The 26,056-nt window shown below is 41.4% G+C and overlaps 1 protein-coding gene across 4 annotated transcripts in view; it reads left to right on the forward strand.

The window, feature by feature from the left end:
- csnk1g2b (casein kinase 1, gamma 2b) overlaps window positions 1–25,327 on the forward strand; it is a 40,953-nt gene extending 15,626 nt beyond the window's left edge. Inside the window, exons 3-12 of one of the 4 annotated variants that reach the window (XM_047587133.1) lie at window positions 4,502–4,571; window positions 11,878–12,026; window positions 13,366–13,600; window positions 14,102–14,187; window positions 17,604–17,688; window positions 17,774–17,922; window positions 20,049–20,132; window positions 21,476–21,577; window positions 23,641–23,747; window positions 24,399–25,327. In XM_047587133.1, the coding sequence (XP_047443089.1) occupies window positions 4,502–4,571; window positions 11,878–12,026; window positions 13,366–13,600; window positions 14,102–14,187; window positions 17,604–17,688; window positions 17,774–17,922; window positions 20,049–20,132; window positions 21,476–21,577; window positions 23,641–23,747; window positions 24,399–24,453 (1,122 nt within the window). In that variant the 3' untranslated portion in view covers window positions 24,454–25,327. The remainder of the gene's footprint in view (window positions 1–4,501; window positions 4,572–11,877; window positions 12,027–13,365; window positions 13,601–14,101; window positions 14,188–17,603; window positions 17,689–17,773; window positions 17,923–20,048; window positions 20,133–21,475; window positions 21,578–23,640; window positions 23,748–24,398) is intronic. The other 3 variants (XM_047587134.1, XM_047587135.1, XM_047587136.1) reach the window with 3 other exon arrangements.
- Window positions 25,328–26,056: the final 729 nt, after the last annotated feature.

Raw genomic sequence — 26,056 nt, forward strand, 5'->3', positions numbered from 1 at the left:
ATAAAGGTGCTTAAAGTGTTTATCAAATAGCTTTTTTCCCCTCTCTCTCTCTCTCTCTCTTTTAAGCCAGGTACGACATAATTCTAGGAAAAACAGTTTATTGCACATTTTATTATGGTGTGCAGAAATAAAGAGAACTAAATCCTCAATGTAATTTCCTCTTTACGCTGTTGCCTCTGCAGGGTGAAACCTTGTCACGCCACAGGAGTGCTCCCAGTCTGTGGATGAAAATAAAAAGAAATATCTGATGTGTGCAGGAAGTTGCGATTATCAAATGTGTTCAGTTTGCTTGGTCATTTACGCAGCCCATCTGCTGGGAATAGAGATGACTCTTAAGTACGTAAAGCTGCCATAAGCCTCCGTTTCCTATTGTAAGCTGTTTTAAAGGGTCCTGTGGTTCGGTGCCATCTGTTTTTCAGTCATTTATTAATTTAATTTTTTTTTTTTTTCCTTTCCCTTTGCCTCTCCTCCCTGGCACGGCCTGACTTGTGAGAGACGTGCTTGTTTGTCTTGAGTTTTAATGTGGGAGGTGGGTGACGCTGCAGCCGTCTCCCCCCCCCCCCACTCACGTGCCTACCGAGCTCAGGCGTCCACGCCTCCTCTTTATTGCCTCCCGTCTTCGCACACAACTCCCTCTGTCCTGCATGCTCAATTTACTTATCTGGTCATCATCCGAGGCGACAATGGGAGCATGATGATGCTTGGATGGTTTTAGATGGAGTGTGGAAACATTATTGTCCTGAAGTCACGCTATTTTGCTAAAGGGTGCACCTAAGTAGTTAGATGGTTGATGTCTACACCAAGTGATGTGATGATGCGCACAACCCAAACAACCCAACATCCAAACAAAAGCAGCAGACAGCACAAGTCTACCTCTTTAGATACCGAGTCAAATGTCAGAGTCGTAATTAAATTAAATAATAAAGACTCCAATCCTAAACTTGGGGTTTTGTGCTCATGCAATTACTTTAATTAAGAAGAAACTATTTATTTTATTCTACAGGAAAGCAGGGCTAAATTTGTTCTGCTTTTACATGTTACAAATGTCTTAAAAAGTCTAAAATGTGACAATCCCCAACTTAAAAAGTCTTAAATGTGAGCATATTTTACATTGTATTTTAAACTCCATTTTTGTCAAGTCTTAAATCCTTACGTCCATTTATTGCCACATTTATTTGACCCCCTTTGGCCGCAGACTATTATGTTTCTGTTCCTCATTTGTGGAGTCCACCACAGAGTTAATTGTTGAGTCACAATAAATTTTGTTATTTTGAAAGTAATTCAGATTTTCCTCATTTTCAAAACTTGGTTTAGGTCTTAAATTTAACCCATAAAGGTCTTAAAAAGGTTTTAAATTTCACTTGTTCAAACCTGCAGAATTATAGGGTTTTTACTCCATATTAGAGCCGCACTCTGTTCATAGTATTTTGTTTTTAGCGGCTTCAGACAGATACTTTTATTGGTCTCGGCCAATATCACAACATCCCACGATCTATGAAACCGTTCCTTAGTAGTTGTTGATCATCTGTGTCTGGGATGTTTTCATATGATGTTTAAAACCAGCAAAACTGGTCGTTATCATCAGCCAATCAGGCCCACATTTAAATTAAAACAAACCAACACGCACAGACGCATGAGATAAATCTAACACACAGCAAACCACAGACTTAAGACTTGAAGACATTTGTATTTTTTTTGGTAAGGACACCTCTTTTATTTCCTCTTAATTGGAAAGTAACACGACCAAACCGGGAGCTATATGGGTGTATAATTCATATTCATAATCCAGGTCAATACTTTCCCGTTACCTCTGACACACTACCTTGTGAACGAGCCTTCAACAAAAAAGCCACAGGCTGCATTTCATATGACTGAGAGTGGAAAGTCCCTCTGTGTGCTGAACGCTGCTCATATTTTGTGTTCGCACTCCTACGTGCTTGCAGGGCAGCAGAAGAGAAAATGCCTCTGATTTGATAAAGGCCTAATGGAGTGAATGTGGGAGCTTAACAGCCTTTCAGCTTTCAGTTTATATAATTTAAAATAGAACTGCTTTGGAAATGGACGCGCATGTGGAAACAACCCCAAATGAGATTAAGTCTCATTCTCATCGCCTCTTGAGAAGTTGCTGGGCTGAATAAAGTTTTAGAAATGTGGAAATTAACACTTTTATTAACACTTTTGATACGAGCGCTCACTGACTGGCTTGTCTGTCGGTCCATCTTAAATGAACTCATTCACAATGGAAACAATTTCTACATACCACAGATGTTGTGACTACTTATATTTGGTATCTTATCTTTTCCTCTTCTTGAGAATGCGGCTGCTACTACTCAACCTCGTTGTGCGCCCGTTATTGATCCGATTCTTTATCGATTCCCTTATCAGTTCCACCTGTGGCTTTTTTGGTTTAGAAAAAGTGGGCGTTGGTGAGCTAGTATCAGTAAACAAATAGAAAACTGGTCACTGGATCCTCACCAGCGCTGCTCTGCTGAGACTCGGAGGCAGCTGCGCTTGTTGACCGGCGGAGATTGTCCAACACGTGGCACTCCTGGTATTTAATGTTGTGCGCCATCAAAAAATGCTTCAGCACGTTGGTGGTGTTGTCGCTCTTGCTTGAAATCACGCTGCTGTGTAAATTGTAGCGTCACCGTCCCTTAAGGCTGGGTGGTATGACCAAAAATGTATATCACGGTATTTTTTTTTTCATGCATAATCACATGTTCACAACATTTTTTCCTGGTTGAGACAGGAATTAATGTAGTAAGGTTGACTAAGGATGGACTATTTTAACCGACAACCGACATGGCATCTTTTATTTGGCACAAGTTTTCTTGTTCTGCCGCTTCATTTTTTTAGACTTTTCTATTGTTGCACCATGTGCATTTAAAAGCGCTACACTGAAAATGGTCCGGTCTGAAACAGTGTCTCGTGGCCTAACATTCCCAGCGCTGTATAATCAGATACACCGCTGGTATATTAAGATGACCAGCCCTGAAGTGAAGTCACTTTGGACCATTTTCAGTCTTCCTTGTCGTCACGTGATGTGAATGACATGCTTCGACGTACAGATTCAACACAAAAAGAATCGATAAGCATGAAGACTAATGATGGCGATGAACCGAACCACTTGGAAGCCGTTCTTTCAAAGAACCGGTTCTCGATGTCCATCCCAAGTGACGAGCGAGAAGTGATCTCAATTTGGCGATTGCGGCATTTTTCATATCGTCCAGGAACAAAAACTTGAATTAATCCAATTAGTTACCGTGTATCACTCAGCTGTAGATTACATTAACACTTGCCTTGTTGGCTACACATGTAGACTTCACACACTTACACCAGTCAGGCAACTTTATGACCCCATAGACCAGACCAGACACCCCCATCCCCCCATGTCACTGATACTCTCTGACTTCCAGCAGTGGGATGCAGCCTGACACAAAAACAGTTTAGGAACATCTAAAAAAACAACACAAGGTTTTATCCCGTCCTCCAAATTCACTAGATCCCAATGTGATCAAGTATCTATGTAATGATCCATAGAGACCCCTCCCCTTAACCTATAGGACCCAAAGGCCCCCACTAAGACCCCACTAAATAATAGTCTTTCATTTACCTGTTATCTCTGTTTATGTTGTCCATAAATTGTCAGAAAATGACAAATATTGGTTTTGTTGCTATTGTGCTTAAAATGATTTCCCCCCTCTGAGTTGAATTGACTCATCACTTCACCTCTATGTGTCATTAATCTACTTACATGTGAACACTGATAACATTTATGTTCTGCCGTCTAGTTAAATCCTGCGTGTGGTTGTTTCGTGGCAGACGTATCAGAGTCATGTTGTTGAACAGGATACTGTAGTTCTGTGGATCGGTATTGTCTGGCAGCGCGTGAAAAGGAGACTTCGTACTCCGCGTGTGGACAAAAGGCTTTAGCGCAGGCCGAGGCACAGCTATTGAAGATTAAGCGAAGGAATTAAGTTGGGTGTGTGTTTGTTCTATCCTCTTCACGTTTGTCTATAATGCCCTTGTCATCATGAGAGTGGGGTTAATCAGATTACATTTTATGTTGCGAAGCCCGGAGCGCGCGCGCGCTATAATGAACAATATGTCCTGGTGGGTTGATTATCAGCTATGTCATCACAAAAGCCTGCTGCACACACCAGCTGGAACTGCTCTTTATCCCCTTCACATCCCACAAGTCTGACCGGAGACTTAATTAAACTCCTATTAAGCATTAAATAAGTAAACACTGTACTGTCGGTATTTAAGTTGATCGCCGCCCGAGGCCGACGTGCGTGATGGTGTCTGTTCAAACTGCTTTCCTCCCGCAGGCGGACACTTTAAACATTCATGCTTTTGTGGTGTTGTCTGCAGTGTATAGTTTTCTGCCTGCACAGTGTGAAAGCCACACAAAGTATTGATGTCTCAAAAATCACTTAAACTGTAATTTAGCATGAATTATATTTAGTTTTTCCCTAATTTCTTCTCTCTTCTCTTTCAGGAACCTATAAAGTCCAGGGCGCCACAGCTCCATTTGGAGTATAGATTTTACAAACAGTTGGGAAGTTCAGGTAAGAAAGATGCAACATGTTGATTGTAAGGTCTCATAATAGACACTTTTACACTCACTTGCCAGTTAATTAGGTACAATAATAACATACACAGTGCTAAATCCCCTTTCACGTCTCTTATAATGTTCAGTTTATTTAGTCTCGCTCTCCGACTGAAATGGGGTTATCAAAATAATAGAAACATGTGTCACTACAACAAAATACAGCTCAACAGCTTTACAAACCACAGCCTCTAAAACAAAGACACAGTCAAATCGACAGCTCTCATTATTTTTAACCAAATACCGTAGCCTCCGTGAAGTTTATTTAGATTTAGTGCTGGATTGTTACGCTAGGATGCATTCATTTTCACTAGTGTACCTAATGAACTGGTATATTACTTTACTGCTGCGTTTCACTCTATATTCAGACGGACGTGAGTGTGATAACACTGTTTACACGTGAAAATGACTTCCTGACGTGTGTTTGCTTTAATGGAGATGCTAAAAATAGCACAGCATTAATGTTGTGACACTGCTTTTAATGTGTTTTATGAAGTGGCGATCTAATGGAGACTCCATAGGTCTTGTCTGGACATGTTAAGGGACCGGGAGCCAGGAAGAAAGGCAGCATAAAACATTAAAACCATTAATGAAAACAACATAACTAATGGTGGAGGCCTTACATTCTTGAACACTTTGCTCCTACAAAGACTAATATTGATGGTGGCTGATTATACTTGTGCATGTATATTTCAGTAAACACATTATTCTACTATTTTTTTCCCCCTTGTTTGATTAAATGAACTCGAGTGAATACTTACTTACTTAATTAATTGTTATGTCAGATTTGCCCTTTAGATGTGGACTATAATTGTTTACCTTCCTATGTAGTTTGCACAGGTTCCCTCTCTGCACCTCATTGTGAGAGTCTCCCCTTTGGAAAACAGACACACGATCACTTTCATTGCACATGCTTGTTTATTTTTTTTTTCCACGTCCGTGAGACCCGACGGGCGCAGTCAAAACCTTCTTCCTTTCTATTTTTCTTTTCTTACGCCGCCTCAAAAGTCGCTCCTCCTCCTCCTCCTCCTCCTCCTCCTCCTCCTGCAACACTGCTCCCCGGGTTCAAGTTAATGTGCCATGATGCAAAGCTATGGCTCCGGGGCAGCGGCTCTTTGATCCGGCCTGGCTGGCCTCGCGTTTATGGAGGGGTGGGCGAGGCGAGGCGGGGCAGAGTCAGGCGGTTAGGAGGGAGTGGGATTTGATTTGTTTCGCAGTAATGGCCGCCTGGCTGGCTGTTTGGAAAGTTTCTGGGGGATGCATGTGTTGATTTGGCTGCCTCGTAACGCTTCATTTAAAAAAAAAAACAACAAAATGATATGTGAACATGTCACCGCTGCTCGAAATTGACGACGGCAAAAGATACAAGACAAGCGGTCTGTTCGGTCTCTACACTGCTGCCGCTTTTTTGTTCACCCACATGTCCCCATCAGTCTGATCCCAGATCAAATCATCTGTAGAGTATACACATATCTATTTAAATCTTATTACATACTTTACTCTTAAGTAAAGCTTATTTGGTTTATTATGGTTTGCATGTGAAAGGAAATTGCGTTATTGGTATAAAAAGTGTATCATTCTTCAATAGTTCCTTTCCTTCACCGATGTAATAATATTCCATTATGTGCATATTTCGGAGGCTGGAACCTGTGGTCTTGTTGAATTACGTTGCATTTTATTGGCGCAGGTTTTTCCGTGTTTTTGGCAGCCTTGTTCCCATCAAGAGGGGAAGAGTAGGAAAAGACTAAATGAATCAAATGCAGCTTGACCCTCTGTAACAAAACACCGCGCACCACATCCTCCCATATCACCGACGACTGAATTAATACCCGTTTGAAGCAGTTCCTTGAAAACTAAATGTTTCACCCTTCGCGGAGGTAGGAGTTTTACACAGGCGATGATATACTCCCGTAGATATGAAAAGACTCGTGCTGTATATTTATGTAACGTGGCTGCAAACACATGCTCCTCTTGTCGCAGTGATTCTCGTCTGTCTCGGTCTAATTTACTGACACGTGCCAGGCCCTCGCGGCTCTCCATGCCAGTGCAAAGCCCTCCACTGTTGATAAGGAGGTGGGGCATTAGGGCAGTCCTTGACTATTTATAGCTGGTCCTCCACAAGCATTCAGGCCGTCACGGTGTCTGCTTGGATAGCTTCCCTAGTCTCCCTGGTCACACTATCCTCTGCTATCCTCTCTGATTGACCGTGTGCTGCCTGCAGATTGCAGGGAAACACTCTAACGGCCTTTGCTGACAGGGTGTGGCCTATGAATATCCACACATACGTACATACGAAGCTTCAACTGGCATCTCCTGCGTCGTTTCCCTCTTCCTTCTCTGCTGTTGCTTGTGTCCAGGTTAACCCATCTTACAATGTGAACTCTGTTGGCCTTCAGAGTTGTTGACCAACATTTTCTAGCTCTTAAGGCTGCGGCTATGAATGGGCTCCGATACTCAGTACCATAATAGCGCAAAAGGGTAGTAACCAGACCACTGAATATTTAATTAGCGCCCCTTCACTTTCATGGATGGATCTTCAAAATGCCTCAAAAGGACAAAACGGCCTAAAGTTTGGCAGTACTTTACCTAAAAAGATGCAGACTCTGCATGTATCAAGGGAAGGTAACACCTGAAATTTGATTTAACAGCTAATGACGCATAGTATTTTTTTAATCCCCTTATTGTTCCGCTGGGTCGTATATGGGACGGCAGTAGTTTTTTGAACAAATCGGAGCTCTGTGCACGAGTCGTGTTTGAGTAAATGCTGCATGATGCAATATGTCCTTGGAAAGTTCTTCTAAATTTCATTGATATAAGCCATTATAGGATTCAAACAACACAGCCGACACAACCAACACATTTTGTTCAAAACAATAAAAACGACAAACGAGCCAAAACTCACCGGAAAAGCTTCATATCGATCCAACAATCAATATTATCCAGGTCAAAACGCTCTGTTTGTATCGATAAGCGTCCAAACTGTCTATTTCAGTTGTATTTTCAGTCTAAAAACTACTTTTAGATCCATAAAAATACACAAAGACTAGTTTCTACGTCCTGGACAAAGAAGGAGATGCATCGAAATCTTCGTATTCTGTCAAAAAATACACATAAATTTTTCCATTTCCATAATTTTTAAATCGCCGCTGAACTCTGACCTTTTAATTCACACGTCATTGAACCAATTCCAAGCTACTTTGTCCCTTCAGCCCCTTTCCTCTTCTTTCATCCATAGACTGAGACAATTGCAGCCAACTTAGCCGATGATTGGCGTTTCATGTAGCCAATGAGCTGCTCTAAACAACGATATGCTACTTAGCCCGTAAACTTTTTACGTCACTAACTCTGTATGTAGTTATAAAATATACTGGGATTTTATTTTATATTGCTTAGTTTTAGTTGTATTTTTATTATTTAAATTAACATCCTGTTGAACAAAGTTTGTGTGTTTTTCATTCTTTAAGCACCGGATTGGCACCAGTATCGGATAAACCGTTAACAATAGCCATCTCTGGCTGTGACACACCAAACCAATATTTGTCGCTTGCTGCTTTTGATCCTTAAACAAGCTTCCCAGAGAGCATAGGTTTCTGGTCGTGTCCTGCACCTTTAGCCACCCACCGCACCCTCGTCGGCTCCATATTACATAACATAAACAACAATGGCAAATGACAGTGTGTATAAAAATAAGAACAAATGTAATGGTGGATGTTTGTCTCCCACTCTGATTCAGTCTTTAACTTCCCACTTGATGCTGCTGCAGCAGCTACAATATTGTGACAAGTGGCTGACTGGCTGCTACATGGTGATATGACAGCCAGGCTCCCTTTGACTGTCTAGCATGGGAGGAATCAAGGCGATAGATTAAATCTACTTACGTTGTCAACTTGGCCAAATGGGTACATGTGACCCTGTTAGTCCTGCACAACCCAAGAGCCTCAAATATGTCACAGCGTGGACTACTGAGCGCTTAACGCCCAGGAGGAGCTTATCTGCACACTGTTAATTCTCTCTTGTCCTGAGCAGATCCCAGCTGTTGGGACTCCTGCCTCATACTTTACAGTTTTTTTGTTTTTTTTTAATAGAAAAAATTGGCAATAATAAACCGAGTGTTTTGGTTATTTGTGGTAGCTATAGCAATTGTCGTATAATTACCAAAAATAGACTTAAAATGCATCTTCCCGTTATATATTCACATTATTAAAATCTAAACCATCATTTAATGTTAAGTCACAGACTCATTTATCTCCTGTGGTCATGTATGCATCATTTATAGGGAGGTGTCCTCTTGCATATTATTCAGTGACGGGTTTCAGCATACCTGCAAATATTCACATAGCATGCTGCGTCAGGGACACAGGATCTGCGTTGCGGTGTTGTTGCATGGACGTGCGTCTGCGCGGTGATGGATACCACACCCACCCTGAACCGCATGTGTTCACTGCTGTTTTAGGACGAGTCTAAGCTACAACAATAAGAATTATTAAACAGCTGTAGTAAACAGTAAACGCATTACATTTCACAATAACCAATGGTATATTTTTTTATTTATTTTAGTGGATATATTGTCTTTTTGAGCGACTCACATCACCACCGTATAAGTACTGTATGTCCAGTCATTGTAAAGCAAATTAGGCCAACTTCAAAACATTATATATATATACAACCCGTGCGCTCGCTTGTAAAGAAATGACTTCTAGGGAAATGAGTCTAGAGCATTTGATGATTGACTCAATTTAACCCACTGGCTGAATGAAGAGAGTAGTTTGTTGTGTTGAGTCAGAGAAATGCCCTAGTTTCTCTGATGTCATCCAACTCTTTGCTTGAATGAATTCTGCAGAGGCTAGAAGCCACAAATATGCAGTATAATTAGCAATTAACTTAAGAAAAACTAAAGCATCACTGTTTTATCCTCCCACAGCATCTTGTTTTAATTGCTGCGCTTATTTTCGAGCTATATTGCGTTCGTGTCTCCAGGATGAGTCCGTGCAAGTCTGAGCGCTGATCGTATTTCAAACATCTCCAGAGCACTGAGCCTAATGGAAGTCGCTCCTTCTTCTTCTCCTCCTCCTCCTCCTCCTCCTCCTCCACGCACTCCATAATCTAAATCTTTAATACCCCATTCCCTCTCTAGCCGCGTCCTCTTTTCTTTGGCCCTCCACTCTTGACATTTCGTTGTAGGGCAACATTGTCTTCGGCTTCCATGAAGCAGCCTTCCCTCTCGCTGCGTCGCCTGAGAGGGCCTGCCCGCGGATACAATAGGGCGGATTGTCTCAAATTGTCGAGACAGCGGGGGTCAGAGCGCCACTGACGTGCGCTTGCAGCGAAAAGCCTGAAAAGCCCGAAAGCCAGAGCCTTTCCCACAATGCTGAAGTTACAAGATGTGTTCTCGCACGAGTTGGAGAGTTATGCTAACAGGAGCTTCACGGTTTGCTTTTTGTGTTGATTAGAGAATTCTGCTATGAGTTAGCAGAAGGGTTGTTCAGTATCTCTTCCCATTTGTAGCTTAATTTGACCAAAAACCATCTCAAAACATGTGTGTGCCTCCTGGCTTTCCCCACCAGTCGTTTCTTACAGCTGCTGTAAACCACCGGCCTCTGCTCGCATCCACCAGGAGATTATAATACACGCCGCGCTCTCCCTTTGTGATGACTGTGCTGTGAATGCCCTCTAGATTTGGGCCAGGCTTTGATGAGTCAGCCTCCCAGTGATCTCTTGTCACTGCCTCATCAGTCATGGGCATCATTACCAGGAAAAATCCTAGAGACTAAAGTGCGGACAGGTGTGCGTCCGTGCACGTGCGTGGACGAGGAGCGCACACAGCTGTGCCCGTTCTCAGCTCTCATTTATCTCTATCCGCCGTCTATTTGTTTTAACCGAAGAGCTGGATATATATATGTGAAGGAGTGTGAAGCTACAACTCTGCTGATACTGGGATCTGCAGTTAGTTCGTGCACGGGCAGAAATGTCTGAGAGTTTAAACGACGACTAAAATCACAAAATGTAATAATGAATTCCTGATAAATGAGTCCGTTTTTCATGACGATGGATTTTTTATTTTTTTTCCTAGTGAGGTGTTACGTGTTATTCAAGAGTGTTTGTGAAATATGATGCTGGTTCCTTACAGACCTCAGCACTTCATGGAGTTGTTTCAGTCAGCAGACGTTAGGAAATAGCATTTCACAGTGTTTTTATTTTTAAGCTCTGACCCTGATACCAACTTTTTAAGGCAGTTTTCACCTGGTTATTTCATATATGCACTGATCAGCCACAACATTAAAACCACTGACACAAAAAGTGACTAATCTTGCGACAATACAAATTTCTGCTGGGAAACTTGTGGTGTTCTTTCACGTGTGGACGTTACCTGAACATGTAGCACCCGTCTAGACCAGACCAAAACAGACAAAACAAAAAGTTGTTGACCTGGCCTCCAAATTCACTAGATCCCACCAACAACATTCTGTTTCCAGACCCCACAGGACTCCCTCAGAAGATTGTGCAGGTCTCCCTTGTGCCTTAATAAATATATATATGTAATACAAGGCCTACAAGGAAGTTAAAACACTGATACACATCAAGGTAGAGCACATGACAAAGTCAATCCTTCCACATTCTTCAGTCCTACATGAGGAGCTGGGTGTGTCGGTTTCTACAAGCAAAGGCTTTTCACAGTTGTTGACAGTTCTTTCTTAAGACACCTTTCTCTTGAATACGTCCTCAGAAGAAAGGAAAAGCTAAGTCACTCTGGCGTCTGACAAACCTGTTGAAGGCGGCGGATCAGGAGTGTAGAGTCACCTCCCACTCTTTCTTATCAACAAACGAGCGCGATTACTAGGCCGTGACGTTGTTGTGCAGTGTTTGGAAATATTTTAAACATGTCTGGTAGCGCCAGTAACAAATAAAAAAAGATATTTACACGGAGCTGGAGCTGAGTTTATTCTGATGACACAGAAGAGACGCAGCAGAAAGGTTGAGAAACACTCCTCTGACCACGTCTTTACGTCACACTATTCATGTTGCTAAATCAGTTCCCTAGTAAAGCATTGCAGTATTGTACTGTAGCTGTTTAAAATACATTACACATCAGTGTATTTACATTATTGCTGTAACGTTTCTCAGAATAACCCAATGGATGAGTAACTCCAGCTACCATCTGCTCACCGTCACCATGAACTAAACCCAGAAAATCATTAAATTTATAGGGTAAGAGTCACTTTCATTAACTTTATTTGTGTTTTTTTTTTTTTTTTTTGTCTCCGCAGAGGGAATCCCTCAGGTGTACTATTTTGGTCCTTGTGGGAAATACAACGCCATGGTGCTGGAGCTGCTTGGGCCCAGTCTAGAGGACCTGTTTGACCTCTGCGACCGCACCTTTTCCCTCAAGACCGTCCTCATGATAGCCATACAACTGGTGAGACTTGTAGAAGGGAGGAGGAGGAGGAGGAGAGCAGCAGGTGTATTGTACATTTAGATAAACAAAAAAATCCAGTCAAACTTTTAATCCATTTTTAGATTGAAAGGAACGACGTCATCAGGGGTTTAAATATCCTCTGAAGCGAAGCGTGAGCCCACACGAGGCCGCATCCGCACTTTTATACAGTATTTTTTTCCAATAAAAGAGTTTGTTTTGTCTCCTATAGAATACATTTTAGTTTGTGTTAGGAAAATAAGACTTTGGTAAATGATGAAGTAGACAACTCACTTCCTTATTAAGTCTAATCAGTCACTACTTGTCCGTTTTCCAGAAGAGAACAATTTAGGGAAGCACCGATTGTGAAATTCTGGACTGATACTGATGTTTAAAATAACAATTCGGCTGATGGTCGATGCCAATCCTCGTGTTTTTTTTTTCTCTTTTTGTTATTACTGAACTATTTTTAAGTCTTTCAGCTCTTCATCTTATCTTTTAACGAGCACAAATTCAATCAGACAAACTTATGAAACAAAAACAACCTTTAATCTCAACTTGACATTTAATAAAACCATTTTGAGCTATAGCACTTTTTAACAGATGACCCCAGCTCAAAAATATACATCATACAACTTCAGTATTTATAATCTGAATCTGTACAATCGTGTGAACATTTTAATGATGATATGTCAAAAACACTCAAGTTGCAGTGAAATTAATGTAGATTAAAAATTTGTGATATTTAATCGTGACTTGTCGTATTTCTTAGTGTGGAAGTCAGCAGGTTAACAGGAATTTCAAGATTCCTCAGCCAAGTTCTCGAAGAATTGTTCAGTATTACATTGCATTGCATTGTACCTGCTTTCCCCACTAAGAAAATACACAAGTGTAAATGTAATGTGTCGCGTCATGCTTGTTTTTCAGATGTCTTATGAGATTTGACGTGTTAGCATCCTTTCTCTTGAAATATCGCCAGCATATGTGTTGCAAACATTGGCCAATGGCGTCAGTCTTGTCATGTTTTTTTGCAGATGGTAATTGATGAGGCGAATATCGGCCAATACCGACGTTCAGTCAATGCATCGGTGCATCCCTAAATGAAATTATCAGCCTTAGCTAACGGTGACCATTTCAACACGGATAACAAATAACAAGACCCACTGATTATTTATATTCAGGGTTTTATCGTATCAAACTATTATTTGAGAAATTTGCGATATCTCCCGTGTCCATTTGTCACTGTCAGCCCCACCTGCTTTTTGACATTACCCTCCCGTTTAACAATATCAAAATAAATGTCCAAATCCACACGCTAACTCTCGACTGACCGCTTGTCTAGATCACACGGATGGAGTATGTGCACACCAAGAGTCTGATCTACAGAGATGTGAAGCCGGAAAACTTTCTGGTCGGGCGGCCAGGAAGCAAGAGGCAGCACACCATCCACATCATCGACTTTGGTCTGGCCAAAGAATACATAGACCCCGAGACCAAAAAACACATCCCCTACCGGGAGCACAAGAGTCTGACCGGGACGGCGCGCTACATGAGCATTAACACGCACCTGGGGAAAGGTAAGGACGTCTCAGGAACTGGCCTTTTTGAACGTGCGTGGACGAGCTTTGTTTAAAATTTTATTATTTACTTATTGGAAGAATTAGTTGGTGTTAATGAAGGTCTTCGTTAAAATCATAAGAGGAGAAAACTGCTTCTGTTTACTCTGCTGTTTTTCCTCATGGAGCGCCAGCGTCTGCCCAAGTCTAACCAATCACCTCAGGTGGTGATTTCACTGATTAGTTGTTCCCCTCTCTGCTCTAAGTGCACGGCGCTAATCAGGGTCTGGGTTGGAAACGAAAAAAGCACGAGCTGTTAGTTCTTCATGACACTTGATTGGCCACCCCTGCTCTAAGGCTCAATCAAGACCTTTTTATTCAGTAAATGGCCCATTTTAACTCCACTACAATTGTGGCGTTGTGGGATAATGTGATCTCGTCTCATCGGTTTCCTGTTACTTCTGCTTGTAAAACGAAGTTTGTTTCTCACGGCTCGTTCTCGTCTTCCTCTTTTAACTCCAGAGCAAAGCAGAAGGGATGATTTGGAGGCGCTGGGTCACATGTTCATGTACTTTCTCCGAGGAAGCCTCCCCTGGCAGGGCCTAAAGGTACTGTAGAGTATTGTTTGATTTCATCCGCTTGTTGGCACTCGCTGATATACATCGGACTCCTGTAATCCTCTTAATGCTCAGCTCATACCTTTCTCTGTTGCACTCCAAAGCACAGTGTCTCTTTCATACCTGTCATCCACCTGCCTTGTGTTTATAGCAGCGTCCACCTCTGACATTTCTCCCTGCTGATGTGTTGGTCTTGTTAGATGAACCTGAAAAACATAACACACACAATCTGACTCAGACACAGAAACTGTTCTTACTTAAATCCAGAAGTTTTTTTTTTTTTTGTGGTCACTACAGCCATGTTTTATTTAATCTATAGCAATTATCTTTTGATAATCGCCCAACACAAAGTAGAATCTGGTTGCAAATTAGGGTAGTCAGTGGTTATTTTGCGGTGCTAACATTCTTGGGAAAACCCTAACACTTACGTAAGCGACGTTTTCCATAGGAAAACTTGAAAAATGCATGTCCACATAACCCACCCACCCCACTCAGTGGCCGGAGGCGTCACACTCTGACATTTCCTCAGTGAATATTTCCTCAGTATCTGAGTAATGTGTGACATCTGTCACCAATTCATAATCATCCATAATGTCAAATGAATTAATCATGACATAAATACATAATGAAGCTTAGCTAATTTCTAAAATGCTTCACAATCACATACCTACTGTCATTTCACTTTCACTTTTCACTTTTTAACGTGAATTTTGAGTTTGAACATTATAACCAGCAGCTCTGACGACTGACATTAGCTAACGTTAGCATCAGTATTTATGACCTGAAACCCCACATTTCTTCAGTTATTGGCCCCTCTCTCTTTTTACGGTTGCACAACAATACACAGCGCATCATCTTCTCCTTTGTTTTCACCCACGAGGGCGCGTGGCCTTTTCAGTGATTAATGTTTTCCACGAGGCTGCAACAAATATTTCTTAAAATCTATCTTTTATCTATCTATTTTTAACTTTATCCTTCTAATCTCCTATTTTCCTTTGGTTAAAAACGAATTAATAAATAGCTTTTATTCAAACATAATTAAACTAGCACATTTATTTAAATGAAGAACCCATTTCAGTAATGATTGACCATTCAACAAAAGTGAAGATTTATTCAGTGTCGTCCTAGTTGGGAACACACATTTTCTATATTCTAATTTGACTGACCTGAAATGCAGCTTTCACCCCACTCAGATCATACCATTAATGGAAATCCACATCTATATATTACGTAATCTATAATCTATACGCACATTAACAAACTGCTTTCAACCTATATCACTGCTCCTATCACCGTTCTCTTCATTATCATCTGCTCTGCGCCACGAACCAATGATCAGACAAAACTCGCAGTAACAGTCTGAAATACTGACGCTGCTGTCTGGTGGTTTCGAGGTTGGCTGCTCCAGTTGTGGTCTGGTCTGTTTTTATTTTTAGTAAGCATTCAACTTACTGGATCTCGGTTTAATGAATGCAAACACTTTTGATCTCTGGGTTTGGGTTTTTTTTTTTGTTTTTTGTGGTTATTTTCAGTATTTGTAGCAGCTGGAGCCGTAACATCTGTTAACTCGCGCCATATTTGCCTAATTTATGATTAGGTTGCAGCCCTGCTAATAACATAGCCACTCAACAGTAAATAATAATAAGTTTCTCTTTATTATATATTAATAATCCAATTTATTCACTTGTTGCTGTGTCTAAGTGTAAAATCTAAGTGTTTAAATCTGTGTTTTATAACAAATACACAGTAAAGATACATTTTCCTAATTATTAGTCCTCTCATGATTAACTCGCCCACAATAAAAGACCAGCAGACAGTGGTAGTTGACACTATACGTGTCCTGCAGAGTCGTCGTCCGCTTTTGCTTTTCGGCGGTCGAGGGACGGATACAGACACAATGACAGGCGCCCGGAGGACAGGTTACAGCAGGCTGCGGAGCTTGTGGGACATTTGAAGGCGTCCCAGTATCAAAAGGTGTCCATAGAATAGACTGGAAGACAAGACACCTCATCTGAACAGTTGCTGTGTGGGAGGGAGCTCTTGGTTTGAGGAATGTGAGGGATGTATAAATGTGGGGGATGTCGGATGGTTCGGGCCAAAACAAACCCTCGCCAACACGCGGTATAAGAAATGAAACTATAATAAAGCAGTAAAGCACAGCAGTGCACCACGGTATGGTGCTCACAACTGTTGATGAAAGGAGGAAACTTTTCTAAGGACCCTCGTACTGATGGAGAGATTAAGTATATGTGTTCATGTTAATCTTGGCCTAGTGCTATTTATAAATATACATTATTATCATTTTGTATTCAGTATTACGCTTTCCTTTATCCCTTCACTAAAATATATAATATATTACATGTTAATGTGTATTCTTTAAAAAATATATACAAACCGTCTAATCAACCAAAGATTTTGCAATACATCAGCGGACCCCCTGTTGAAGACCTATGTCTTAGATGTTAATAAAATTAGATTCATGTATAAATTGGGTCGGACCAAAGGTCATATCTCTGTATTTTCAAATATTGATAAGTAACAGTAATCGTATCAGTACTAGATGGACGGAACGGAAATAACAAAGGTTTTGTTCCATTGACATACCCCTTTTTTTTTTAATGTTTAATTCACCCACCCACTGTTTCTTTCATAGGGAACAGCACAGGGTTATGGGTTTTTTTCGGGGAAGGAGGAAGGAAAGTCTTCCTGGTTCTGGGTTAGAGTTTAACGTGATAAACACACCGCTGTTTATAGACCTGCTGTTGTTATCTGTTGTTGTTAACTTGTTTTTTTTTTTTAGTACAGTTGAAGTTGAGCGATACTTGAAGCGCTGTTCTCTAAAAAAAAAAAAGCTTTAGCGCAACATAAACTGTATCGCTATATCACATCGTATATCTAAAAATATACCGATATATCTTTAAAAAGAACAACCCGTTGTGCGTTGATACCACAGTACGTGCTGTTGAGAAGCCTTTTAAGGCGGCTTGGTTCAGCGAGTATCCATTCAGAGATTTAATCATGTGTGGACTGACCCCTAATAAACATGTTTCCATAGCGTTCAGACCTTTACACCACAATTATTTTACGTCAGCTTGTGGCAAAAGGCTCAAATGACGTGTGCTGCGATAATTCAGTTCACTGCCTCTTTCCATTGGACACACATAACCTTGAAAAGTTGTCTAATAATGTGTTGCAGGTTCTTTTTATGGTCTAATAATGTAACAAAACTTTACAACACGACACAAGGCTCCAGTGGAGTGACTCAAGAGTGACTAACTGGAAAATTAGCATCTGTCCTCAACTCAGACATTTAAATATTACATATGCTCATTTACAACACGCCCACACAGCTTTATAATTAATAATAATAATAATAAGTTATATTTTTTATTCCTCCCCACCACCAGGCTGACACTTTGAAGGAGAGGTATCAGAAAATCGGGGACACCAAACGAGCGACGCCGATCGAGGTGCTCTGTGAAAGCTTCCCCGGTCAGTAGAACCAGTATTTTATTTTATTTATTTTATTGTCTGTGTTTTATTTGCTCTGTTCTGACAGCATGTCCTCTCGTTACAGAAGAGATGGCCACCTACCTGCGCTACGTGAGGAGGCTGGACTTCTTCGAGAAGCCTGATTACGATTACTTGAGGAAGCTCTTCACCGATCTGTTCGACAGGAACGGCTACGTCTTTGACTACGAGTACGACTGGGTCGGCAAAACACTCGTGAGTGCCCTCTCGCAGAGTCCACTCGTCCGCCCACGCCTCCCGCTCTCGAACAATCAAGTCTCTTTTGCCGCTCTCGTTGCCATCGTTTGTCAGATCTGATTCGTTTTGCCATCTTTTTTTATTATTTTTTTTTTTTGACTCCGTTAGGGCCTGATTTTACTGAGATAAGCTGCTAAATTGCGTGTCCTAGCTTATAGATTGCAGGTGTTGTTGGTTTTGCGTGTTGCGGGTGATCTGAACAGCTGCTAAAGTGCCCTATTTAAATGAGGATTTTTGCGCTGCCGCTTTTCACTAGAGAGAATATGAGAGAGGAGACTGAACGAAAGCACAAAATTAAATTTGAAGCCACGGAGTTGGTAGGTGTTAGTTTCAAATAAACACACACTACCGGTTAAAAGTTTAACTTTTTTCCAATATTTCTTTCTTTTTTTATTGAAATGTAGCAGTTTAATGTCTCATTTTACTCTTACATGAAAGCATAGACCTAATAAACAACTGAAGTAATAAAGAAAGTAACCATGGAATCAATATTTAGCCCAAAATATGTTCTAAACTTTGGACTCATCAGAGTCAGTTCTTCACAGTTTTGTCGCAGAAGTTCCCAGAAATATATGTCTCTTGTAGGGAGCTTTGCTTTCACTCTTCTGTCCAGTTCATCACAAACCAGCTCCATGGGGTTAAAGTCTAGAGACTGGACCATTCTAGTAGAGCTTGGTCTAAAGTTTTACTAAAAAAAAAGAAAGAGATTGGTTCTCTATGCAGCCATTTATGCCACTGTTGCACCAGTTGAGGCTTTCAAACACGTTATATATAGGATCAAATAACAATATTTTGTGTGTTTTGTCAGAAATACCCGTATCTGCATGTAGAGCGTATGCATTGATGTCACTGCCGTCCAGGGCCACGCCCACTGAGTGGTACAAACATGGTGAAATACAGTAGTAAATACAGGGAGACCAGGAAAAATCAGGTTTATCAGGTCAAATAAGGACAAATGGACTCGACAATGATCCATACGAGCTACCAAATAACCAGAAATCAGTTCTCCTGATATTTATATGGAGCTGATTTCAACACCGTGAAAATACTGCACTTATACTAAAGAATGACATTTTGGTTCTTTATACAACACAGCTCCAACAGCTTTGTACTAGACGACCCCCTTGTTTGGAAAAGTGGATTAGCCTCAGTTTAAGTTAGTTTTCAGTCGTTTCAGTTATGATAAATGTTGCTAAATAAAAGATGCTAACGCTAAGAGCTTTACTGAGAAGTAACGTTAGCCGTATAATACTGTAGCGTTAAAAGGAAGATGAGGAGTGATCACAAATATTCAGTTCATTGTTTCATTGTTATTTATTGGTGGAGCCGTAACTTCGCCAAAACAACAACATCCATAAACTCATCTGACAGCCCTCCAGAACCTAACTTAAGGTTTGACTTCATCAAAAAAAAAAACGCAGCATAAATTAATATTACAACAACACCAGGTTTCAGTGCCTGGATTCCAGTTGTTTCTTAGTATTAGTAAGTTTTTCTTCCAATTTAGACTCTATTAAAGTTTATGATTCAAACTAATGCTGCTAATCTCCACACTCATCTCTCACTTTTTTACCACTGAGTGGCCGTAACCATGGAGACTTCACTTGCTGTGACATCACATACATACCCTCTATACCAAGGATGTCAAACATAAGGCCCGGGGGCCAAAAAACGGCCCACCAGAGGAGATGAATGTGCAAAAATTCCTTTAGCTAGCAAGATATTAGCTGAAAATCTGTAATAAAATTGCACACCTTGGAACTTCTTCAGAAATTTGAGCAAAGGGAAAATATTTGTCATTATTTACCGGGTAATAAGCTGTTGTGTTGCTGGTCCAACCCCCTTGAGATCAAACTGTGCTGCATGTGGCCCCTGAACTAAAATGAGTTTGACACCTCGGCTCTATACATTAATCCAAACACATTAAATGAACTACAGGCGCTATTTCACCCCTCTGACAGATGCAGCCTTCTTCGTGCTTCTCTTAGCAGATTCTGCCTCGTCATCACTTTTTAACCTTTATTAAATCAGGCCCCGTTTGTTTTTCTGTTTCGCCGCTGATGTTTCCTTGTGTTTCCTCGCAGCCCACACCGATAGGCCCCATCCCCAGCGACACGCCCCTGCAGCCCAGCAGCAGAGACAAAGCACAACAGCAGACCAAAAACCAGGTAAGGTTATCAGCTCAAAGCGCGACAAACACACCACACCCAGTCCCTCCCGACTCCTCCGCTGGCCCGACCGACCCTGTCGTTCGAGTTCCCCTGCCAGGCCGCTCGCGCCGCGTCCGACTCTAAGCAACTTCCTGGAGAAAATGGCTGCCGTTCAGTTCCACCTCTCCTTCATTTCTGTTCCTGTTTACGGTCTGACTGGTTGGCAGTGATGTCAGCCTTTTAAAAAAAATATATATATTTGTGGTAAATTACCAGACACGTACAGTCATGGGGGAGACTCCAGCTGTGAAAGAAAGTTTTTTCGGCTCCGATTAATTCTTCACACCTTGCCACTCTAAGCTCCCGTCATTGCACGCATGAGTTGAAAATGCAGACTGCATTGTTCACACCAGTAATGACAAGCTACACGCTTAGTGTGTGACAAAGTGTAAACCCACCCACCCCCCCTCCTCTTTTTTTTATTTATTTTTTTTATTACAGTTTTATTTCCCTTTTTAACGGCATGCTGTCTGAGCCTTGTTCAGTTTAAAAGGGGGAGGACAATAATTCACAGGTTTTATTGTATGAAATCTCTATAAAGTATTTACGGCAGACACAAATAATGGTACAAATCACGCTGTGTGAGCCCGACTCATCGTTTTCCTGTAAAAAAAAAAAAAAAAAGGGAGTGCATTGGATTTTATGAATGACTTATTACTGTGGACTCTAGCCTCCTTTTCTTTTTCCTTTTTTTTTTTTTTTTTTTTTGAACCGCTCTCTGTTTGATTGGCTCGGTAACAACGTGCCACCCTTTAAAGCTCTCAACCTCCTGTACCTTCGGGACTGTAAAAAAAAAAAAGCCTTATCTAAAGAAAGTACCTGTTATCTGTCTCTGTTGTATTTGCGGGGGGTTTATTTTTCCAAGTATGTGAGCGGGGTCGAAGACGGTGTGTGTGTTGTATTGAGTGTGCGGCGATCAAGGCTGTTTTTCTTTATCTTTTTTTGTTTTTACTCCTGCATGACTTTTTATTAGCGTGTTGACCTGTGCTTCATGTTAAATTTTTGCTTCCCTCTACTCCTCTATTAACGTAGTTCGTCTTAACAAGCCTGCTTCTGCTTGGGAAATGTCTTCTATAATTTTATTTTTGTTTCTTTTTTTTATTTTTTTATTATTATTTTATTTTATTCACTCCCCCCTTCCCCTCCTCCTCCTCCTCCACAACTCTACCCTCACCTTCCACCACATCCCTCACTCCCTCACCTCTGACCCTCTCTCCCGAAACCACCTGCCCTCAAACCCCCCCCCCCCTTTTCTTTTTTTATTTATTTTTATTTTGATTTATTTTGCTCTTTGCGTCAAGTCACCTGAGCCCAAAGGAAGCGAGTCTCAGCCCACTCCCGTGACCAATAAGGAGACTCTGGGGTCGCACCTCACAGCTGAGCGGCTGGGGGGCTCTGTTCAGGTACTGCTGCTGCTACTGCTGCTGCTCTGATGGCTAATGCATGAAGCCGCATAGTTTTTGTATACGTCCGCCCTCCTCCTCCACCTCCACCTCCCTCCCCCTCACCCTTCTCTCACTACTACTACTACTACTACTACTACTACTACTACTGCCTGCTTGTTAGGATCTCTTGTCTTGACTCTTTGTGTTTGCATCAGACTGTTTAAATCCCCGTGTGTGTTTGCTTTCACCGCTGGATTCGTCTCATCTGCTTCTGCTCGTAGTAAAAGTCTCCCCCCTTCTCTCCTCCTCCCCCTTTCCCCCTCCCTCCCTCCCTCCCTCCTCAAGATCTCAAGATCCTTCTATCATCACAGAAACACAAACTAAATCACCATAAGCATTATTAGATTGGAATTATTTTCGAAACTCCTTTTACATGTCTGCTGTGATGTCAAAGGGCCCATTGTGTTCCCTCCGTAGTTAACGTGGTGCAAATACGCCACCTGGTGTCGGCTGATAGAATGGCAGCTTTTAAAGGACGGGTTCACGTTTCTGCCTTAAAAGTCTGTTCGCGAGAGAAGTCGGACGCTGCTATCGATCCTCGCGGTCACACTGGTCGTCTGTTAATCGTTTTCTAAATAATGGAGTTAATTAAATCAGGTTGGTATCTTCCATCTTTTTTTCCTGTTTTAAATGAGGGCTGTTACGCTTAAAAGCAAATTGATGACGCACATCAAAGGCAACTTTATTGACAATTCTGACGTGTGCAACACGTACACGGGGTTGAAATTACGTTCTTCAAAGGCAGAAACTGTACAAGAAATGAAAACATGAAAGGTGCAAATGTTCAGATTTAAAAAGGAGGATAAAAGTATAAACATAGGTCAAAAGTTTGGAAGCAACTTCATGTTTCTGTTCTTAAAAACCAGCATGAGTTCTGTGTATTTTGGGACGTATTTACTGCGTCATCAGACTTTGCTTTTGTTGATATGCAACGTTTTACTCAGTTTACCCTCAATTCACATTAACTGACTCAATAAATGTCAGCAAAAGAAAAGAAGGGCTTAGTTTTATGGCTGAGTCACAACTTCAGTACAAAAGTAAAATAATAAAAAGAAAACACAGTTTGCATTATTCACTTTTGGCTTTTGAGAGTCTGCAAACAAATATTCATTGTGGTATTGTTGTATATGCCAAAGTCTAAGCAAGAAAAACTCATATACCTGATAATTAAAGTAAAAATCTCTTCTGTTAAGTTACTCTTTACGTAATTAACACATTTATTTTGATGCAATGAAACTATGATCTGTTATGCATTAATTTCATCTTGCTTCCAAACCTTTGGGTATGATATAAATGTACCTTAAAGGCTTTTAATACTCTTGTCAACACCTCAAAGATGCTGCGTGCTCATAAAATATGCTGCGTCCGGATTTAAACAGTGGGAGGAGGAGGAGGAGGAGGAGGAGGAGGAGGAGGAGGAGGAGGAGGGTTGTCTGTACCAGCTGTGTGCTTGGCCAGCAAGTTGGAGCTCAGTTCACATTTAAAGCCGAACTTGCCTCATTTTCATTATCCACTTCTGATCAAGGAGGTTTGTTTCTGCTTTCAATCCCCAACGTTACTGTTGCAACACTTTGTGATTTCCAAACCTTTCGAGCGCCTCGGTCCGAGGGTCAAACGACAACACGTTCAGTTCTTCTCGTTTCTGTCCTGTTAACTTTAACAGCCTTGATTTAAAGTCTTTTTTCTTTATGTGTTTTAAAGCAACACAAAGAGGGGAGGTGATAAACTTTGAATCTTAACAGTTTCTTAACGGCCAGAGTGAGCGTTAGGACTCATCACAGCCAACAAACTGTGTTCGTTTTGTTTTAAGGCAGAAATGGGAACATGCAAATGTCTGAACCCGTCCTTTAAACTTCTATGAAGTTGCTTAGGACATGATCAAGGATGCATATTTTTTTTGTTTTTTCTTTTTGTTGTTGTTGCTGTTGTTGTTGATGATGTGAACTTGAATTTTCCGTCTCCACGCTGTGATCAGAGCGTCCGTTTGTGAGCATTTGTGGTGTCGTTGTGTAACGGTGCAGGTGATGAGCTCGACGAACGGCGAGTTGAACACTGACGATCCCACGGCCGGACACTCCAACGCCCCCATCACGGCCCCCACCGAGGTCGAAGTGGCCGACGAACCCAAGTACGACGACAAAACACACACACAAACACACACACACAACTGATCATCAGCCACAACAATATGACCACCGACAGGAGACGTGAATAACCATCTTCAGCGTCAGAAACTTTTGATCCTGGCATTCATGTAGCAGTAGCATAGCAGTGACATTTCTTGATGGCAGCAGGATGCAACATGACACAGACATAAAAATGAAGGACTTTAGGTTTAGGAACAACTCAAAAAAACATGGAGAACAGCACAAGGTGTTGACCGTTCCTCCAAATACACTAGATCCCACACTGATCAGGTAGAAGACCAGACCACAGGGCGCCCTCCGAGGGCCCACGTCCGTTTCTTCTGATGAGTCACGACTGTTTATGAGGCACAAGGAAGAACTGCACAATATTAGGAAGGCGGCCATAATGCCGTGCCTGATCGGTTTAAATTTGTAATCTAGATTATGAAAAGATCATACAAATCCACTGCTACTAATTATTTCTGCCCAAAAGAAAAGAAAAAAAGAGGTTTAATTGGAGCTTAAGGAGTCTGAATCCAAGCAAAACCAGGGAGGGAGGTGGGGAGGGAGGTGAGGGGGGGGGGTCGATATGAACTGATTTGACTCCCGTTGAAATCTAATCTAAACTCGGCCGTGCTCTCGTTTCCCTGCAGGTGCTGTTGTTTCTTCAAGAGGAGAAAGAGGAAAGCCCTCCAGAGGCACAAGTGAAAGAAGAGAACGCAGAGAACTTGAAACATTGTGGTCACTGTCAAGTTTTAAATGGAAGCAACTACACAGACACCCCCCCCCCCCCTCCCTTCCTCCCCTTCCTCCCTCCCTCTTCATCCTTTACCTCCTTCCAGCTTCCTCCCCTCACCTCCTTACCTCTCCCCCCCTCACCCGTCCCTTATCACCATGAACCTGTTCCCCCCTCGCGCTCTCTCCTCCTCCTCCTCCTCCTCCTCCTCCTCCTCCTCCTCCTCCTTCCCTTCTTCTTTCTCACTTCCCGGCTACTGGCTACGAGTTAAAGGAATGTTGCGGCCCCACTGACTCCACAACAGACTCTTGATTCCTTTTACTGATTAAAAAATAAACATACCTGCATTGCAACGGGGGAAGGTGTGTTTCGAGGAGGAGGAGGATGGGGAGGAGGAGGAGGAGGAGGAGGAAGGGGGAGACGGGAGCTTGAGGAAAAAGTTTAAAAAAAAAAAGAAGAAAAAAAAAAAGCTGTAACAATGAAACTCGAATACCGTGGCGTGAATATGAAAAAAGATACTGTTTGAAACAGTTGTTGTATCTAGATTCCATAAAGAACGTTGTATTGTTCGAACAGTCGGCTTCGTTGATCAGGGGAAAACATTCGAGTTGAAAGAAAGAAATCTGCTCCTTTAGGAAATTGTTAATTTTTATTATTATTATTATTATTATTATTATTTTCTTCTTTGGTGTGTGCTCTGGGATCAAGGTAAAAGAGGAAAAACAAAGGTGAACTATGCTGATGTTGAATCTGAGAGACACAGGAAGCATTTCATCTATAAAACAGAATTCAGAGGATTTTTATGTATTTTGTTTTTTGTCTTTTTTTTTTTTTTTTTTTTTTTTTTTTTCAAAGTCAAATCCCTGCATTGAAATCTTATTTTTATGTTGTAGTGTTCTGGAGTTCAAGTCTTTCCTCCCTCTGGCTTTCTTCTTTTTTTTTTTTTTTTTTTTGTCTGTCAACGTGGACTTTGTAGCACAGTCACTGGCCTCAGGTACTGTGGAAGAACGAGAGAAAAACAGATATTAAGCTCTCTTATTATTATTATTATTATTATCATTGCACTTTTGGGGAAAAAAAGAAGAAAACTTTAGGTTTGAAATTAACAACTTAATAAAGACTGATCTAGGAAGAGCCCTCACGACGCTTAGATTTCTGAGTTATGGCTGAAATGTCTTCGATTTACATTGGGGGGGAAAAGATGAACAGATATGTCTTTTGATTTTTTTTTTTTTTTTTTTTTAATTTTTATTTCTTTACATCAAAAATAATTTACCAGGAAATCATAGTTTGTGCCTTTCTAAGTAAAATGTTTAAAGCTCAAGTGAGTGTCCCGCAATGACATTTCATCTAATATGACCCAAATGCTCAGTGGATTACTGTGTGCGCGTGCGCCTGCGCGTGTGTTTGTGTGCGTGCCTGCAAATCTGGAAGTTGTGTAAGCACATGTGTGTGTGTGTGTGTGTGTGTAATGTCGCATCCATCACTTATAAACAGTCCATACATTACTCCCCTGTCCCGCCCACTCACCCACGCGTCTGAACCTCCCGCTGTGACACATCTGTACAGCTGTGG

The sequence above is a fragment of the Mugil cephalus genome, chromosome 6 (genome assembly GCF_022458985.1).
Source record: "Mugil cephalus isolate CIBA_MC_2020 chromosome 6, CIBA_Mcephalus_1.1, whole genome shotgun sequence".
Classification (NCBI taxonomy): Eukaryota; Metazoa; Chordata; class Actinopteri; order Mugiliformes; family Mugilidae; genus Mugil; species Mugil cephalus.